Source organism: Enhydra lutris, unplaced genomic scaffold (genome assembly GCF_002288905.1).
Source record: "Enhydra lutris kenyoni isolate GAN:26980312 unplaced genomic scaffold, ASM228890v2 scaffoldscaffold20, whole genome shotgun sequence".
NCBI lineage: Eukaryota > Metazoa > Chordata > Mammalia > Carnivora > Mustelidae > Enhydra > Enhydra lutris.
In genome coordinates this window covers 696,511-715,274 of record NW_019154104.1, presented here as the reverse complement: position 1 = coordinate 715,274, position 18,764 = coordinate 696,511, and the positions used below count along the sequence as shown (strand labels likewise).

Here is an 18,764-nt window from a genome sequence, read left to right as displayed (position 1 = left end):
AGGAGAAGAAGAAGGAGAAGAAGAAGGAGAAGAAGAAGGAGAAGAAGAAGGAGAAGAAGAAGAAGAAAAGATGAAGGTCACCCAGAAATCATCCGGGCCCAAAAGCAGTGACCACAATTCTGCTCTGGACCATGGAAAACGGAGAGGCCAGAAATGGGTGGAGAAATAGCGCCCTCTGCTGGTTGCTATTGTGCAGGCAGGCCCTGCAGACTGGACTGGCTCAAAGGGGATCAGATAGGGACAGTAGGGTGAGGAGAAATGTAGGGCACATTGCTGAGGGTGTGGTCCCTGAAAACCACCGCACTTACCTGAGCAGCAAAGAGCTTAGCACCAAAGAAAGGCCATTTCCGGGCCACCGTCAGGTAGATGCGAATGCACTCAGGAGGGGAGCAGCCCTGCAGGGCTGCCCACTTTGTGGTCAGCAGATCTGCCAGGTGCCTGGTTTGGATGGATGGAGAGAAATGGGCCAGTGAAGGGCCAACAGGTTTCCACTGCAGCTCTGAGGCCTTCCCCCACCCTACAGCCCCTGCCTCCCCACAGCAACTGCCTCCCCACAGCAACTCCCTCCAAGATCTGGCCAGCCTACCTCAGCTGTTCAGGGGGTGCCCCGTGTCTGTAGCGCCTCGGGTAGAACCTGTCTAGGACCTGCTGGAGATGATGCTGAACCTTGGCAGGGGGAGGGCTCCCAGGGCCTGGTGGGCTGGGCCTCTCTAAGTCCCCATATTCTACCTGTGTTGGAAGCACACGGAGGGAGCAGTCAAGAATCTGGAAGTGGATGGGGTGGGGCCGGGGCTGCTGGGGAGGTGAAATCAACCATCACTTCATTACTTCATTGATAGGGTGTGGATGGATGCGAAAACACTTCTCATGAACAGACCCTTCATCTCACGGTTCACGGACCCTAGAGAAACCACCTTATGGCCCTCGATGATTATTTATATTCACTTTCCTTCTGCAATGGAGGTTAAGTGCCTTATCCAAAGACTCAGTTAATTAGTGGCAGACAAGGGAGAACTACGGATCTTCTGGCTTCTAATCCAAACATCTGAGATCCAGGACTGAAGATGCTACAGATCCTAGCGTACTGCAGTGTTCCAAACGTGGCCTTCGGAATCACAGACCTGGCTCAGGTTCCTGTTCTGCCATCTGCTGGCCTTGTAAACCTGAGCAAGTACTTAAATTTCCTCATCTGTTACATGGGGATAAGAACTGAGATAATACACATGACATACTCAACAGTGGACCCTCTACAGAGCATTCAGTAAATGTTTATTATTTCCCTTTCCTCTCCAGCATGCAGAGTCAGACCCTTTCTCATAAGAACCATGAGGGCATCCCAGATACCTTTGGCAAGACAGCCTCTTAAAGGTAACAGGGAAAAGAGTCGAAGTCTGAATGCACCTTCCCCTTCCTGATTCTATTTACAACGTTTTACAGTTATAAGTACAAATCTCAGCACATCCATTATGTGACATACATCATTTCAGTAGCACACTTAGTACAACCCTGTGGGGGGCAGGCAGGGAGGCATTTTTGTTTCCACTATACAGAGAAGGAAACGAAAGCATAGACCACTGCAGTGACTTGGCCAAGATCTCATGGCGGGAAGGTGGCCAGCTCTCAAAGGCAGGGCTCTGCTCTGGGTTCCACGTCCAGAATTCTGCATGTCATGTGTATTTGCAGTAAAGGGCTCTGACGGTAAGGAGTCAGCTTCCCTCCATTGCCAGAGACAGCAGGGTCCGCAGTCTCCGGTTTCTGGCTGCGTGCTATGGGCCCCCTGTGAGTCCAAAGATGGTTCCCTGATCCTCCCAATTCCTGCACAGAACCTTACCTGGGCCATTAGGGCAGCCATCTCAAGCGCCAGCTCCTTGTTGACAGGAAACCTCCCTGCCACGATCTCCCCACTGGTCTGGGAGGCGAGCAGCAGCCGCTCCCGCTCTGTCTCCCCTTTGACTTGACTCCGAAAGTACAGCCTACAGGGAAGACAGTGAGAAGCAGCCAGGACTCAGCTGGGATCCCGAATGGATGAGGTCATCTTGGCATCTGTTTACTTGATTTCCAAAGAAAGAAATGACTTTTTTTACACCATCTGTGAGACTCTTTTTCTACTGCCTCCAGAAAAATTTAAGCACAACACAGGGCAGATAACGGGGCCATGAGGTCTCATGCCAACAGTGGCCCGGGCCATACCTAACTACACCCCTCCCCTACTGGATTTGCTCAGCGGAATCTGCTCCCCAGAATCACAGCTTCTCGGGGGAACTGGAGGAGTTGAAGATTCCAAGAGAATAATGGAAATCATGTGCCAGCAGACAGATCTGGGATGGGATTTTCTTATCCAAATGGACACAAAATCATGGTATCTACTTCTATATTTGCTGGAATTGTTACAGGAGCTATTTATTCTTGAGCCTTAAATATCTAGTGCTCATGAGAAATTTCACTCTTCTAATGGAACCCTTGCAGCCATCCCACAAGGTTGGTCTATTTTCTTGCCAGGGGTGGGAGGGGGGAGGTGTGGTGTAGTGTGGGTGTGTGTGTGCACACGTGTGCGCAAATACATGCAGGACAGGGACCGAGAGCCTGAACTGCCCAGGGTCTCACCGAGGATCACCAGAGCCAGCCTGGGCCACCAACTAGTGTCCACAACACAGTGCTGTCTGTGGGCATGCTGTCTGTCCAGCACAGGCCAGCCGGTGGCCGTGATGAGTGCCCTCCTCCCCCACCCCCAGGCAACACTCGAGACCTGTTCTTGTACATCAGCTTCACGACACGTGTGCCACCCTCAGCCTTGCCAGAGTGCAACTCCTTCACGGCTTGCTCCCACTTGGAGATGGCATCACAGATCTAAAACAGGCGGGAAAGGACAGTCAGAAGAGGCCCTGACGGGAGCAGGTCCCATTGGGTACAGGCTTCAGGCACCTGGGACTAGAGGTGTCTTACAACCTCCCCCCAGACAGAGCGGTAGAGCCCGGGGCGTGGCGTGAGCAGCAGAGTGTGGGATGCTGCCCCCCACTGGCCTTGACACCTAAGGGGGCCTCCCCAGAGGCCAGGCAGCCCTCTGTCAAAAACCGTGGCCTCCTATTACCAGCTCCATTTCCCTTCCCCCAACCACTGTTGTTTTCAACAAGTACCCTCAGAGGCCTACTGTGTAACCGAGCCTTACAGACACCCAGACATTTACAAAGGGGACATGTGCGCAGGATTTCCAGGCAACAGGAAAGGATTATAAGAGCCTTTGTCCTGTCGCCTTAAAAAAAGCGGACTTGGAACCAAAACCCTCAAACTCATCAATGCTACAGCACATTCCCACAAACACTTAACATCCCCCATGGCGCTACTCCCAGACCACAAGACAAGATAGGTGGAAATCCCATTCAAGGGCCTTTTACTTGTAGACGTGCCACATAGATCTACCTGCTTCAAATGTGGTCGAGCCTGTAAGTGTAGCAGAGGCCCTGACAGGGCAAGAATGAGCTGCACTGCGCAACACACAGCTGGGGACCCAGGGGGATGATCATCTACCTCTGCGTGTGCACAGGGACAAGTGCCTCCCTGTTCTTCCTATACCAAGCCAAGAAGCACCTTTTCCCCAGGATACAGCACAGCCCCTCAAGGGCGGGGGGAGAGAACATATGGAGATGTTCTCTCCAGGGACAAGGGCAAAAACAACTTTTCTCTGCCTGTAAAGGTAGGTTTTAGCATGCCACAGAATGCTGGCCAGAGGGAGCACCTTGGGCTCCCAACCTAACAGACTGTGCAGCAGGAAGGCACCCGCCAGAGGGGCTCTTTCCCCACCGTCCAAACCCCAAGGCCCAGAGGGATCCCAGGAGGGGCTCAGCTGGCTCAGTGGGGAGCCTATCACCTTGATGCTCCCATGCAGGCAGTGTTCCAGGTCCCTGCCTGAAGGATCGTCTGTGAAGAGGGCAAAGCCAGAGTGGGAGGACTTCCTCATGCCCGTCTCTTGGTTCAGACGCTGGAGGAACTCATCAACCGTGGAGGAGCCGTCAAAACCGACCACCTGCGTGGGAGAGGGGTCAGTCCCAGTGGAAACTTCCCGAGGAGCTCGTGAGGGCTAGTGGAGGGCTATGAGTCTGGAAGGTGGAAAGTCTTGGCTGCAAGGAGCAAGGGAAAATGCAAAAGCCGAAGGAAGCTGGTTTCCGTGGTCCCATGCAGAGGGGCATGTGCTTTGGGGACAAGCCCGCCCGCAGTAAGCTGGAGTCAGCGGCTCTGCTGGCCCTCTGCCACCACACTTTCGGAGGTGTTTTATCATGCCACCCTCTCGGTCAGCGTCTCAGCTTCCTGTCCTTGCAGGGGCTTCAAAAGATCGACTTCCAAGGGCCAAACAGTGAGGTAGTTTCGCAATGCAAGCTCCTCTCTCCCTGCACTCTGGCGCTCACGGTCCCACCCACCTCCAAATCCCAAGGCCACCCTCTGCTGGTCTGCCTGCTCAGAATCGGCCAAGGGCGCCTGGGTGGCTCAGTGGTCATGATCCTGGGGTCCTGGGATAGAGTCCCACAGTGGGCTCCCTGCTTCTCCCTCTCACTCTCCTTCTGTGCTCCCCCAAAATAAATAAATAAAATCTTAAAAAAAAAAAATCGCCAAGTCTAAGGAGCTTTAGCAGCCCCCTGGCCTGAGGGTGTTCGTGGGCGAGGGATAGGAGAGGACGGAAGAGAGGGAGCCCGCGTAGCCTCCTCACCTGGTAAGTCCCATTGGTGAAATGCACGGGGATGCTGAAGGGTGAGGAGTGGTGGAAGGGGTTGCGTAGCAGGATGGACACGACTTCCATGCGGGACGGCCGGGCCTCCCGCTCTCCAGTCTGAAGCGTCCGCTCCACGGCCCGCTGGCAGTAGGTGGCATACTGGCCAGTTTCATTTCTAAAGAGACGGGAAGAAAGCAATCCCAGGGAATCCACTCATCCCTGCTAACTTGATTCCCTGGCTGCCGACTATGACCAGGCCAAGACCCCATCTGCAGCGGGACTGGCGGTGAGAAAAGCCCAGAACGCTCTGGTCTGTGGTGTTCATCCATCATTCAGGGTCTATCTGCTACAGGTGGCTCGCACAGATACTGTCTCCAGAAGCCAGAAGAACGGGGACACAGACCATGAAAATGTGGGGATGATCTGGGGACACCCAAAAAGTATGCACACATACAGAGACTGGGATGTAGAGCAGCCCAGGCTTGCACAGACCTCCGTGTGCCCACTCGTGTACACAGTGCCAAGTGAAGTCTCCGTGATCACCATGCAAACCTCAGGGGCAGAGTGGTCTGGTTCCCCCCAGTCCCCCACAGCCTGCCCGCTTCCCCAGGATCCCCACACGTGGTCGGCGGGGCTGGAGCTGTGCGGGAAACGACGCTCACTCACCGGGGGTCCGCGTGGCGCTGGAGCTGCTGTTTGACGTACCAGAGGAAGTGGTGCTGAGGCAGGAAGAGTGGGGCGCACAGAGCCAGGAGCTGCCAGCACTGCAGGGCACAGGCAGCATGGGACGGGGCCCACGCGGCTCTGAGCTACTGAGCCCTCAGCACTCTCCAAACCAGGGCTCCCCCAACCCGGTGTGGCCACCAGCATGGCCAACCTGGTCAGGCCCCGTCCAGAGCAGCCATCACAAGATCTGACCAGCCCAGCCATACGGAGGCAGCCCACAGGCTTCCACCCCCTCCTCCCACCCCCCAAGGGTTCCGGGCCCGGCCCCGCTCACCTGAATGAGGGAGCACTTCTGAGGCGGGCGGCCACTGGTCTGCTTCATGAGCTGGCAGTAGATCTCGCTCTGCAGCTCGGGGTGAGCCAGGCAGACCTGCAGGGCTGTCTGCGCCAGCGACACGTGGTAGTCCACCGAGGCTGCCTCCACGGGCACGTTGATGAAGAGCTGGCAGGACTGGCGGGAAGATGACGGTGGGCACGGGCAGCCCCACAACCCCTGGGTTAGTATCCTTGGTGACAGTGGGCACACAGGGCCATCCCCACAACGGGCAGCCCTTCTGAAGAGGGAGCACTGCCCCTGCCTGAGGGCGGCTCTGCGTGCTTCTTGGTTACTCTGGGATGGCAGCATTCCTTCTTTAAATGTGTCCATTACATAAGCAAGACATCCATTTTTTTAAGAGAATATTCAGACAGACACAAAGAACATTCTAAAATGGGTCAGGATCTCTCAGGTTTGGAAGCAACCTAAACCTGGCCTTTCCTGCCCTTTATTCCAGGAGGAGGAGAGTTCCTGAACAGGGAGTCTCACTGGCTGGTCCCCAGAAAGCTGTGAATGCTTCCGCGCCCTAAGCCTGTGGTGACGACCCTTCCGCGAGGGCCCTTCCGCTCAGAGCCCTCTGTGAGCTCCCCCTAACTCCACAGTTTCCACCCCAGGATCCCGTGGTGGGCAAACTGCTCCGGGGAGAGCCTAGGCCCGCGGCGAGGGCGCCGCCTGCTGGTGGGCCTGCGCTCCGTTCCCAGGTTACCTTGAAGAGCTTGAGCGCCTCCGTCTGTAGGGCCTCGGAGGGCAGGGTGGTGAGGGAGGTGTACAGCCCGTCCTTGCTGTAACACAGCATGGGGTGCCTCCAGAGAGGGGAGTCTGCCCAAAGCACAGCACCAAGAGGAGCAGCAGTTACAGTTGGGGCGGGAACTGGACCCGCACCCCCACCCCCAGCCCCCGGATCTTCGAGGAAGACCAGGACAGACTGTCCGGATGCACGTGTTGTGCTGGGGTCAGAGCCCCAGGGTGTGGGCCACACAGCTGGGCACTGTGTCCAGCATGAGCACAGCTCCCAGAAAGGTGGCTACTGCTTCACTCCCAGGGCAGCGACAGGCCTGGGTACAGGAATGCAAGCATGTGTGTGCAGGGGAGGCCCCTCCCTGCAGGGCCGGGTCAGGATGGAGAGCACACCTCAGCCTGAAGGCAACAGGCCTCGGAGGAGCAGGGAAGGGGTGTGTGGTGGGTGCCGTTAATTCCTCAGGGTCCTGAGAACCAGGAGTGAAACAAAGACCTCGGAACACCCAGGCTTGGGTTCGTCTAATCCCAGTGCAGGCTTCATTCATAGATTAACAAACTGTAACGATTCACCAGCTACCTTCTTTCCTCGACCCTCAGCTCAGCCGGCAAAGCCACGGTGAGGAAAGTAAAACACTGACCCGGGTCACTGGGAAGTCTGCCCCCAAATCAACTCCCCTGGACACAGTGGGGTAACCCCAGTATCTTCACCAGAAACAGGGGCTCTGGAGCTTGGATGGGAATGTCCTTCTGTGGCTTAGATGGTTTTAAAACAGCTTCGGGGTACAGAAATGCTTTCTGTGTGTTTCTGACCAACCACTACCCAGCCACCACCCTCCAGCCCACGCAGGATGGCCACCCTGCCTTACCTGGGTCTCCCTCCTCGTCCATCAGTTTTCCAATGAGTTGCTCATAGGCAGTGCCAACTGTGGCACTGCTGCCCCCTGCAGCCACTGTGAGGTGGTACAGCCACGTGTCCTAGAAAGGGAGTGGAAGAATGGAGGCAAGGGTCCACAGTTCTCTTGAAGGGGCCAACCCCAGGGTGAGGTTGGGCTAGTCTGGCTGGCACAAGTCAAGGCCACCAGTCTCTGAAAGACTTGGGATCAGGTGAACATGAACCCAAGTTTCTAAGCTTAAGGTGCTATCTCATGGTCCCAGTGGAGAGATGGTGGTCACTGGGAGGGAATTCGCTATAAGGAAGGATCCCAATCAGGGAATGCTAGTTGCCAAAATGTCCAGGAAGGAAAGAAACTTGAATCTGAGGAGGCTGGGAAAGAAAGAAGGGAAGATGAGAATCACAGGCCGGAGCTTGGCGGCAGAGGCTCAACCCCCTCCCTTACCTTTTCATGCTTGGTGCCAATGAGGAGGTAGGTGGGGCTGTGCTCTGGGGGATGGATCACCAGGGTGCAGTGGGAGGAGAGCAACCGCCTGCTTCCTCCAGCCTCATAGTCCTCATCGGAGTCACAGGATCGATCAACTTCCTCGATGCGCGCGTCCCGCACAGGCAAATGGCCCAGGGGTCGCTGTGGACAGGAGCCTTCCATGAATGGGAGAGCCAGCAGGGAGCCGGGCAGTCTCCTCTCTCTGAACCCTCAGGCTCTGCTGGGCTGGGAGTCATGGATGTGGCTGGGTCCCAGAATGAGGGGGGTTAACTACAGTTCCCTGGCTGAGGCTTGCCAGGAAAAGCACAGACAGACCCCATGGGTAGAATCTGTGGGCCGTACACACTGGCCACAGGTGAGAGGGATCCAGCCAGCTTTGTACTTATGTGGTGTGACAGAAAAGCTGGGGCCTTTCCATCAGGACACGGAGCCACAGGAATGTGGTCTGGGGAAAGCAGAGAGTGGGTGCTGTCAGGAAGCCAGGAAGTACCTTGTCCTCATGACTTCGATAGTAGTAGAAGGTTCTTCCAACAAGAGCACACCAGACCAGCTTGGAATGGCCATGTTTTACCTATAAGAAGAAATTAAGACTGTGTGATTAGAACCAGGTAAACCCAGAAGTAAATCCAGGTCTGCCAAAGAGAAGCCAGAGGAAGGAAGATCTCAAAATCTCTGGTCTAACTCTGGTCCTTAGTGGAGATGCCACCCAGACTCCCTACTAACAGGACTGGCCTTTTCACATGGAGAGGGCCATGGTGTGTACCCTGTGACATCCATCCATCCATCCTGGCACCACACGCCATTAAAAGACTAACCAGGCCAATCCAATGTCCTGTCCCAGGAATACGGACACAGCCGTAAGAATGCTGAGAGGGAAGGCAGGGCCATGGCTGGCAGGTAAAGCCCCCGGCAAACGTAAATCACGAGGGCACAGCAGGAGTACGGCAGGCGGAGGAGACTGACCCGAGCACAGATGGAATGCCAAGGCAGAAAGCGAGCCAAGAGCACCGAGCTCACTCACACGTGGCTTTGCCTTCTCGTGGCGTTCTGGCCTAGTTCATGTTCTTCCTCGTTAACTTCCATTTTCTGAGGTTAACAAGTACTTTTCTGCTCCTTCTAGCCAGAAGAGTCCTAACTCAAACACCTCTAGGGCAGGCCTGGGATCGGACCTCGATGGGTGTGCACACCTACCTCACCTGCCTCACAGCTTCCACTATTCATACTGAGGCATGGCGGGCGCAGGTGGGGGTGGGCAGCAACCCCTAATGACCTCAAACTAGGTCCTCCTATCTTGACAACAGCTGTGGTGCTCACAGCCCTGATCTCAGTGTTCACTCACAGACACTGAGCAGTCAGACCGTGTCTGGGGCCCACCCGCTAATCCCAGTGAGCCAAGTCCTGCAGAGGGGCGGCAAGGAGGGCTGTGCTCGGGCGCCTGGCCCCCCTGCCTCTCCGCCCCACCAACTCCGCCCCTACCTTGGTCAGCCAGCCCTTCACAGTGGGCTTGGAGCCACCCCGAGGCAAGGCTGGAGGCCCCACGGCCTGCACCTTCAGCAGGCTCTGCAGCGCGCGGATCCATTCCTCCAGCAGAGCTGGTGAGTCCGCCGTCAGGTAATAGGTCTTCTTCTCAGAGATAAGCTGGGGAGAAAGGGTTGGGGACAGGGGTGGGGAGATGGCGGGATGGCATGCCAGGGAGGTGGCACAGATCCCTGAACCCACTGGGCCTTCCTTCTTCCCACTCTGGACCCCCTCCCTTCTTTCCCTTGTTCTCTTCGCCTCGTCTCTGCTACCTTAACTCTGTCTCGCACATTTGGTCTCCTCTTCTCTCCCAGTACTCACAAACGAGGGTCACATCCAAATGTGGATGTGATGTCTCTCACACATGTTCATTTTGCCCCAGCTTTGTTTCCACCCTAGTCCTATCTGAACCCACACCCCTTCGTCTAAGCCGCCTGCCCACCTGGAATGTCTGTGCACCCTCCCCTCGAACAATCTGGCAACGGGAATTCAGTTCCACTTGACCCTGTGGTTTTCGGATGACATCGCTCTGTAAAGACAGGAATGGGGAGGAACACAGTTAGGAGCCTTCCCAGAGCACATCCTTCTCCCTTAGGTCTTACTCCAGGTCAAAGTCAACGAAGAAAGTGATTCCCAAGCCTTCCTGGGCTATGGTAGGATGGTAACTTGTTCTGCATCCCGGTTCTAGCTAAGTGGAACAATGATTAAAGACACAGGGGCCCATCTGACCCAGACCTCAAAAAGGATAGATTGAGCCTTTAAAATTGGGTCAGAAGCCACCATGTTATTACTGAGCTTTAAAGCCTTTAAATTCTTTCTACTACATTCTCTATACCAAGTGTGGCAAATAAGTGGCAGACACATCACCACTCCCCTTCCCTGTGTGCCCGCACACCTCACTGTTCAGAGCGTGCCCGCTCACTGAGGGACACGGGCCCAGGATCCTCAACAACCACGGGCATTGGCTGGAGTTGCACAAGAGATGTGGCCTTTTTGCTTTCTGTAAAACATTCATGTTGGTTCCCCAAAGAGATCCTGTCAAACTAGATCTCAACATCGAAGGCTCCCTCGTTCCAAACTGTACAGGAAGGAGGTGGAGGAGGTGATGGGGCTGTTAGAACAACCCAGATGACGTGAGGGCAGCTTGGGAACAATTCTCTTACGGGACCAGGCATTAAAAGAAATCAGCTTCTGAAGTAAGGAGTCACCGAGCCAGGTCATCTAGAACTGCCTTGACTGCTCTGTGCCTGACTTCATTCCAAGAACCAGGGACCAGCCTCACTGTCCCATGTGAGGTTCAAAGTCCCAGGTACGCAGGTACCCACCTGCCAGACCTCTGGCCTCTGGCCGTGGGCCCCACCAACCCTTCGTCTAGCCCCCACCTCACAGCCCCGAGTTTGGCCCAGGCTCCTTCTGACCACTGTCCTGGGGGAGGAGGGTCTCACCGGGGACTTGTAGTACATAATCTGTCCCTGTCTCAGGACAAACCAGCGCCTCTTCCATGTCTTCACTCGGCTCCCCATCTTCAGCAGGTAACCCGACTTCTCCAGGGACTCCTGCAGGGGTGAGAGGGCACGGGGGTGGGGGAGTGGACAGAAAGGGGGAATTAGTTGGGGTTTGTAGATGTCCCACAAACCAGAATAGCCCAGTTGAGTTGTCAATGAAAGACAACTCCTTGAATACATACTAGATGTATTTTCAGGGCACCGTACCCTGCTAAGGGTTCAGAGAGAACTAGAATAAAGCCAGGTGGCCCCCTCAGGGACTGTATGAGGGAGAGGCTGGCCAGGGAGGGCTTCCCGAAGAGCCAGATCCAAACTGGCCTCGAAAGGAAAAGTCAGCTTCCCTTCAAAGCCATGACAAGGCCATTGTAGGCAGCAGGAAGGGAGGGTGAAGTCTGGGGAACAAGGGGCACATCAGCCAGGCCGGGGCGGAGGGCTGGGGAATGAGGGATGTGGGTCTGCAGCATGGCTCTGAGCCTCAGGCTTCTTATCTGGAAAATGGGGTCCTCGTCCTGAGAGGACGGTGAGGACACGTGAGACAAGGCACAAAGAGCACTGAGCACGGTGCATGGCGCTCAATTAAAAACTCCTACATGTCCTCTTTTGGCATTCCAGGGTTGGAACACACGGAAATGCCTGGGGCCTGGTGGGCCGCTGTGGGAAAGCCCGCTGGCTGCCCCTGGTTCGACGAGAAGCTCGCTGGGTGCCCTCTCCTTTCTCACAGGGTCTATGACGCCAAGCCTACAGCCCCAGCGCCTCACCCTTGTTGCAACCCCCTGCCCCTGCCTTTTCCCTTCCCCAGGACCCCTCGTCTTGGGCTGAGAGCTCCAGGTAGGCAGCCTCTGCTGGAGGCCTGCTTCCCCCCATGCCCTGCGTCAGCCCAGGGAGACCCGTGCCCCCTGCGCACCCCGGCCAGGCCCGGCCCCTCGGCAGAATAGGAGGAGGTCCGCTGCAGTTTGTGTTCTGGCTCGGAGTAGTCGCTGTCTAGTGAGTAGGCATCTGGGGGGATGGCGTAGTCCCCCTCGGAGCTCAGCGAGGACATGGAGACACCTACCAAGGAAGGACAAGTTAAGGTCTGGGCCCCAGATCTCCCCAGCTCACGCAGTCCGAGAGCTGCAGGAGCCTTCTTCCTCCCTGACCCAGGTTCTCTGTGTCTGCAGCAGAGGCTCATGGGTGGGGATCGAGCAGGGGGCCCCGGATGAGCCCGTCCATGGAAGGAGGTGAGGGGCTGCTTGCTGCCCACACCCTCCTGCTCCCTCCTCTGTACCTCTCTTGATGGCCCGGGGGCTGCCCAGTCCGCTGGTTTTCCTGGACTCAGAGCAGGGGACCGAAGTTCGGAAACTGGCCTGAGAGCAGCAGTCATCATCGGACCCAGAGGATTCATCCACAAAAGGCATGGTGCTGATCTGCGTGGCTCTCTGCAAGACAGGCGCCCTCCCCCGCTGCAGCTCACTTTGCAAGATGCAGCCCTTACCGTCAGCGCCGGTAGCCCCAGCCCCAGCACCCAGAGTGTGGCCAACACGGCCAGTCTGGGGCACATGGGTACCCTCACCTGGCTGGGGCACTCGACAGACAACTGTCCCATCTCTACCTTACTCTCACGTCCTCACCTCCATGCTTCTCCTTAGGCCTCCTGCTCCCACACACTGTCATCCTCTGTGGTCCCCAAAGGACCTGCCCCATCTAGGTTGAGCACCGGCAGCTGTAACCCTTCCTCCTGCCACTAGGAGGCCAGAATGCCCCACGGGCCAGGCACGCGATAGGAGCTTTAAACGCGTGTGCGGATAAGGAAACAAGAAGCCACTGACTATCTCCACGTTGTTGAAAGTATGGGGAAAAGATACTCTGTAGCGTGATAAAGGCTTTGAAAAGGTAATTTGGTGCTACCTGCCACAATTTAAAATATGCCTATCATTCGCCCATAAATTTCCCCTCCGGAACTCTGTCCTCTGGAAATACATATGCCTAATACTTAAGTGCACAGAGATGTGTCTGCACAATGACGTTCATCACTATACTGACTGCAGAGAAGCAGAGATGTGACCGAAACTGTCCATCAGCGGAGGGCAGGTTAAGGTAGTCATGGGGCATCCACACCGAGGGGCCCTGAAAGACGAAGCGGAGCTGTGCATGGAGGTGCACCCGCGAGATCTGACTCATGCTCGTCTAACAAGCAAGGGGCGGAAGGGCAAGTATGATATGATTCCCGCCGTGTGCACACGCATGGGTGTGTGCGTGCACGCATGTGTGTGTGCGTGCGCAAGAGAGAGATAGGGACACAGACAGTATCTGTCAGTGCACTGGTAAATGCAACAGAGAGCCTCACAGCATAAACACAAACCGTGAATGACAGTTGCCCCCGGGGTTAGAAATTAGGGAAAAGCAATGTGAAAGAAAATGGGACTTTTGGCTTTTCGATTATTCTAAAAAACTTTTTACAAAGTTAACTGTTTTGACCTCAAAAACCAATAACAAAAGGAAACAAAAATATGTGTGAAAACATTATGTTGCAGTTATATCTAAAAAATATAGATACGAAACTAACGTAATATTGTGTACCAACTACATTCAAACAAAAATACGCAGAAATATTATGAGAGTATACGTGGGATTATGTTTGAACATGTATGAAATATTCTGGACAGCGTCCTTCTGGGACAGACATGGGAAAAGATGGGGAGGACAGGTGAAGCAGGGGTAGGTCTAACATTTAACTTTTCACTTTGCCCATGATCGTATGGATTCAAATTTTTCAATTTGAAAATTCAAATTTATACTTTTTATAATAAAAGCCTAATAAATACTAAAAATAAAATGACATTATATGGTAGCTGAGCTCCCTGCCCGGAGTCCTGTGTGTGCAGAAGCCTGACCCTAGAGCCCCACTCGAGCCACTACGTGGACAAGGGGCCTCCTGGAGGGAACACCCCAACCTCGGACAGCAACTTCTTACCCCCTTCAGGGCAGTGTAGACAGGCACGGTAACATTCTTGTAGACAAGGCCAGAGAAAGGCCCAGGGAACGCAAGGGCAGGAGGGCTTGAAGCTGGAGGGGGTGGGGAAGAGGGAGAAGATTAACTCAGGTGCCATAACAGACAGAGACCTGGGCAGATCCACGCAGAGTTCCTTGAAAGAGCACCCCAGGAAACAGGTGGGCTAGCTATCCTGAGGATGGGGCCAGGATTCCTTCAGTCCTACTCTTGCGAAGGTGCATTACCAACTGTGAGACCATGGAGCTCACGCCGCGGGGGAATTCAGTAGCTGGCCGGCTGACTCAGGAGCCAGAGGGTAGGGATGCGGTTCCTTCACGAGGTTCATCTAAATCAAGGCACTAGGGAGCTCTCCCACCCCCAGTACCGGCCACTCACTACAGAAGGGAAGCCCGTGCAGGTGGGAGGCTGAGCTGGAGGACCCCGCCTCCGAGGTCCCTTCCAGCTCTGTAATTGGCTACAGTCCTGTTCAAGGCCATGCCCACCCCGCAAGCCCATGCCCACCCCGCAAGCCCAGAGCTAAACCTGTACAGCTTCCTTTTGCCTCAGAGGTAGTCGGGCTGTGATTTCACTGAACCTCACCTGTTGGGGGAGGGGTGGGGGTGCTGGGAGACCCTGGCCCTGGGTGTTGCTGAGAGTCTCCCCCCTGCATGCCCACCCTGCCCAGCATGTGCGGTGCACTTGGGACTCACCGCAGCAGGTGGCATTCATTCTGGGAGATGCATCCGAGAGCCGCATGCCAGCCATGGCCACCGCGTAGATTCGGCTCTCCTGGAATGGAAGGGCCCAGAGGGTCAGGGCCCAGCACGGAGACCAGCCCAGGCCCTCCTGAGTGTGGAGGGAAAAGGATGGTCTGTGGACGCAGGTCCGCATCTGGCCTGGGCCAATTACTGGTGGGGTAATCCTAGGCAGATTATACCTGAGCCTCCTCCTCCTCCGCCCTAAAGTGGGGCTAATACTTAACTGTCAGTGAACATCTGGCACCTGGGATATAATCGGCATCCAACAGATAGTCATTCCTTCTCTTGCCTCCACCCTTTTCTTGGCACAGGAAGTTCAAGAGGAGGGGGTCACTGACCTGTTTCTCTGAATCGTACCCATTTTAGAGGCCCTGGGTCTCAGGCTCTCACCCCCTGAAGCTGGGGTGTTGATAATGAGGAAAAGAGAGCCCCATGGCAAGGGACCCTTTGGTAAGCCCATGTTTGGAAACTGGGACACAGTTTTTTCCTACAGTAACAACGTGATGTGCACGGTTAGGCCCCACCTGCAAAACCACCTAAGCTCACTCAGGACCCTGAACCCTGCTGTAGAAGACATGTGGACGCGTCTTCCCCCTTACCCCTCCTCCCTTACCCCTCAGGATTACTGGGTCTGAAGCAGGCCCACAGGGAGCTTTTCATTCTTTTTTTTTTTTTTAAAGATTTTATTTATTTATTTATTTGACAGATAGAGATCACAAGTAGGCAGAGAGGCAAGCAGAGAGAGAGAGAGAGAGAGGAGGAAGCAGGCTCCCTGCTGAGCAGAGAACCCGATGTGGGGCTGGGTTTTGACCCCAGCCGAAGGCAGAGGCTTTAACCCACCCACCGAGCCACCCAGGCGCCCCCTAGGGAGCTTTTCTAATGGTTTTGATCAAACAACCCGGAGACCCTGCCTGTGCTTTTTCCATCTCTTTCTTCACTCAAGGTAAAGGGAAACAAAGACCCCCTCAGGGGACAGGAGAGTCAGAAGGACTAGGAAAAGTAGGCCTGCTGGCTTGGGGAGGCAGCGGGGCTGGGGGCTGGGGCTAGAAGGGCTGCGGGGTGTTCCTGGGGTGTCCCCCAGAGGGGAGCAGCAGCTCTGGGTACTTAGGGGACGGAGGGCTGGGTGGGACCCCCTCTGAGCTGAGCGGAGCAGTAGGAGGTAAGAGATAGAAGGACAGTGAGGAAGGGGGTCCCAGGAGGGGATTATTCCTGCTAGTGCTGATCACGGAATTCAACCAGGGACAGGCCTCTAACCCCCCAGAGGACATGCAAGTGAAGCTCGAAGGATTTAGGTAAAACAGACGTGGGAGTGTTCACAAGAATCATCCACGGCCCAACTCATGAGGATGATTTCATCAACCAAAAAAGGGCTCTGGAGGCTCTCAATCAGCAGATCAGTGCATCTGCCTCCCTCTTCTCCATTCCCAGTCTTGATTCCCCCTCAGACAGTCCCTGCGCAGCGGGTCCCACCAGGGAAGAGAGGGTGGGCACCCACTGGGGTTGTTTTAGGGGCCAGTTGCAATGAGGACTGTGAACAGGAGACAACTCCTTAGCTGGCATGGACGGCTGTGGGGTCCCACGGCACAGCTGAGAGCAGGGAGGGCCTGTGGAAAAACCCAACACCCCTTCACACCTGCACCCCCATGGCTCAGCTGATGTCCCCCGGGGAGAGTGTTGTCAGAAGCATCTTCTCTATTTATTCACTCCCTTTCCCCTGGGTCTCTCTCCCCCACCCCTCAGTCCGCACTCAGCAGAACACAAGAACCCCTCGGAGCCATCATGGTGGACGGACGGACGGCTCCATTCTGGCCCAATGGCAGAAGTGAGCAGCGCTTCTCTCTGGTACCACCTGCTGAGGCCTCCCGTCACATCCCTCACCGGAAAGCTCCCTCACCGCTCACCTCTGCTTTAGGATTCTAGAGCGTTTGAAGTTACAAGACAACAATGAAAGAGAAGAGGGAAGGCTCTGACGGTGGTCCGGCCTGGCCTGGCCCTTCCCTTCTTTCCAGCATCCTCTCCATCCCTGCCTGCCCCTCTGCTCCTTCTCTGCCCGCTGCCCCCCACCTCATCCTTGCTCTCTGGAAGGCCGTGCCTCGTGTGGCTCCTGCAACCCCAGAGCTTCAGGGACAGGGCAGCAGCCTAAGGCCTAAAGACTGGCCAGGGAGACCTGCTAGCCCCCCGCCCTGACCCCGCTCCCAGGCATGGCTCTGTCTCTGGCCATCGGGCCCCCTTATGGCCGGCACCTGCAAGATGCTGCTGGAAAGACAGGTCTTCCGGGCAGCAGTGAAAATGAAAGGCAGTGTCGCCCTTAAGTAGGGTCCCCAGGATCCCCACTCCTTAGGCTGCCAGAAGCCAGACACTCAGACGTCTCCCACCACAGCAGCATCGGGGGGTCTGAGCATGAGGAAGAAAGAACATCTGCTCTCAGATGTCCCCCAAGAGGCAGTGCAGCTGGAAGGTGAGAACCGGGTCTGGAGGCAGCAGGGCCCACCTTTAAAGCCCGGCTCCTCACTAGGGGCTCCATGACCACGGGCAAGGGAGCAAGTCTGTGGGGGTAACGGGACAGCACCTCACGGCCCGCACAGACAAGGGGTCCTGCACACGTGCCAGGCCCTGAGCTACACACTCCACACCCCGAATCTCATCTCACCCTCCACACTGACCTCGGCAGCCTTATCCACGTCCACCCACCCCCCCAATTTCATTTCAACTGTTTACCACAGAAAATGCCGAACAGACACAAAAGCGGAATGAAGAGAATAAAGAATGATCTCGTGTAGCCATCACTCGGCTCTGCGAAGACTGAGGCATGGCTAGTCTTGCTTCCTCGGTGTCCCCAACCCCGTATCACTGACTCCGAGGCAATGCCACCGGCCATCACATCCTTCATCCAATATTACAAGAAGGAAGCGAAGGCTCCCAGATAACAAGAGCTGCGCTTTCTGGGAACCACGACTGCGGGTGCCCCCGGCCTGCGCGCACGGTCGTCCCCACAGCAACCCAATACAGTACTGTTATCCCCATGTCACAGATGGGGAACTGAAGCTCGAAGGGTTAGTAACATCTCAGGGTCACAGGGTCAGCAGTTCAACCCTAGTGGTTTGATTCGGGACCTGGGTTCCTCACCAGTGTGCTGCACCACGGCAGAGAGTCCAGGAGATTCGATGAGAACACATGCACCAAGCACCCAGCTGGGTAGGGGCACGTGCTCATGAAAGGAGAGTGGCTGGCATGCAACCACTCCAAGTCCGGGCTCTGCCCCTGCTGGTCACCACGGGGCTGGTCGCCTCCTCTCACACTCTGCCCCCTGCCCCCTGCCCCGCAAACAAACTGCCTCTTACCCAGGATGGAAACCGGTGCAGGGGGGGAGTGGGGGGTGTGTTGCCCAAATCCACTTCCTCCAGCTCAGCTCCAGGGGCCTGTGGGCTCTCTCTTTCCTCCTTCTTCCCTCCTGGGGGTGGCTCCCCCATCTCCATATTCTCCAGTTCCTCCCAGAGCTCAGCTCGGGCCTCCGCCTCAGGAAGCCTGGAGGGGTGGAGGGCTGAGAGGGTCCCAATCTCGATGCTCACCACATGGTTGAAACACCCGGGGCCCACCTGGGGCTGGCTGTGGTGCCGCTTGGCCAGCTGGATGCTGTCCCGGGGGGTGCTGGGGACCCGCGCCTTTGGTAGGGTCAGGCTGCAGCCCAGGCTTCCTTCCCTGGCAGAGTTCTTTGTCCCAGGGAGCGTGCCTCCCTGAGCAGTGACCAGGCCCTCCCCCCAGAAGGCCGAACCATGTCTGTGGGTGCGAGGCTTCATGCACAGCCGGCGGGGAGAGCTCTCTCTTCCCAGATGAGTTGGAAGGGTCTTGGCCTCGGCTATTTCCCCAGGATGGACCACGATGGAACTAGAATCCTCCAGGGAAATTCCTGCTTTAGGACCAGAGTCCCTTCTAGGCAGAGCATCTGGGGAAGGTACAGGCAGAGCTGCCTTCAGGGCACCCTTGGCCTGGGGACTACTGTCCTGCCCTATCGGCTGCATTCCTGGCCCCGAAGCATCAGAATCCTGCTCTGGGGTTTCCTGGGGGGCCACCAGCAGCTTCCCCGAAGGTGCCATCTGAAGAGCTGTGGTTGGGGGGAAAACAGGCATAGTGAGAGCTCCCTCCATTCGGTGGAG

The 18,764-nt window shown here is 56.0% G+C and overlaps 1 protein-coding gene across 1 annotated transcript in view; it reads right to left on the bottom strand.

Moving 5' to 3' along the window:
* The window catches only part of LOC111148638 (pleckstrin homology, MyTH4 and FERM domain containing H1), a 39,577-nt gene that overhangs the window by 3,159 nt on the left and 17,654 nt on the right, over positions 1-18,764 (bottom strand). The window contains exons 6-25 of the mRNA XM_022505389.1: positions 17,952-18,712; positions 14,563-14,641; positions 13,835-13,926; positions 12,149-12,299; positions 11,789-11,931; positions 10,825-10,935; positions 9,822-9,908; positions 9,338-9,499; positions 8,352-8,432; positions 7,820-8,002; positions 7,349-7,457; positions 6,451-6,563; positions 5,703-5,879; positions 5,369-5,466; positions 4,700-4,877; positions 3,866-4,021; positions 2,747-2,847; positions 1,832-1,973; positions 587-729; positions 309-438 (exon numbers count right to left, since the gene is read on the bottom strand). Of these exons, the coding sequence (XP_022361097.1) occupies positions 309-438; positions 587-729; positions 1,832-1,973; positions 2,747-2,847; positions 3,866-4,021; positions 4,700-4,877; positions 5,369-5,466; positions 5,703-5,879; positions 6,451-6,563; positions 7,349-7,457; positions 7,820-8,002; positions 8,352-8,432; positions 9,338-9,499; positions 9,822-9,908; positions 10,825-10,935; positions 11,789-11,931; positions 12,149-12,299; positions 13,835-13,926; positions 14,563-14,641; positions 17,952-18,712 (3,197 nt within the window). The remainder of the gene's footprint in view (positions 1-308; positions 439-586; positions 730-1,831; positions 1,974-2,746; positions 2,848-3,865; positions 4,022-4,699; positions 4,878-5,368; positions 5,467-5,702; positions 5,880-6,450; positions 6,564-7,348; positions 7,458-7,819; positions 8,003-8,351; positions 8,433-9,337; positions 9,500-9,821; positions 9,909-10,824; positions 10,936-11,788; positions 11,932-12,148; positions 12,300-13,834; positions 13,927-14,562; positions 14,642-17,951; positions 18,713-18,764) is intronic.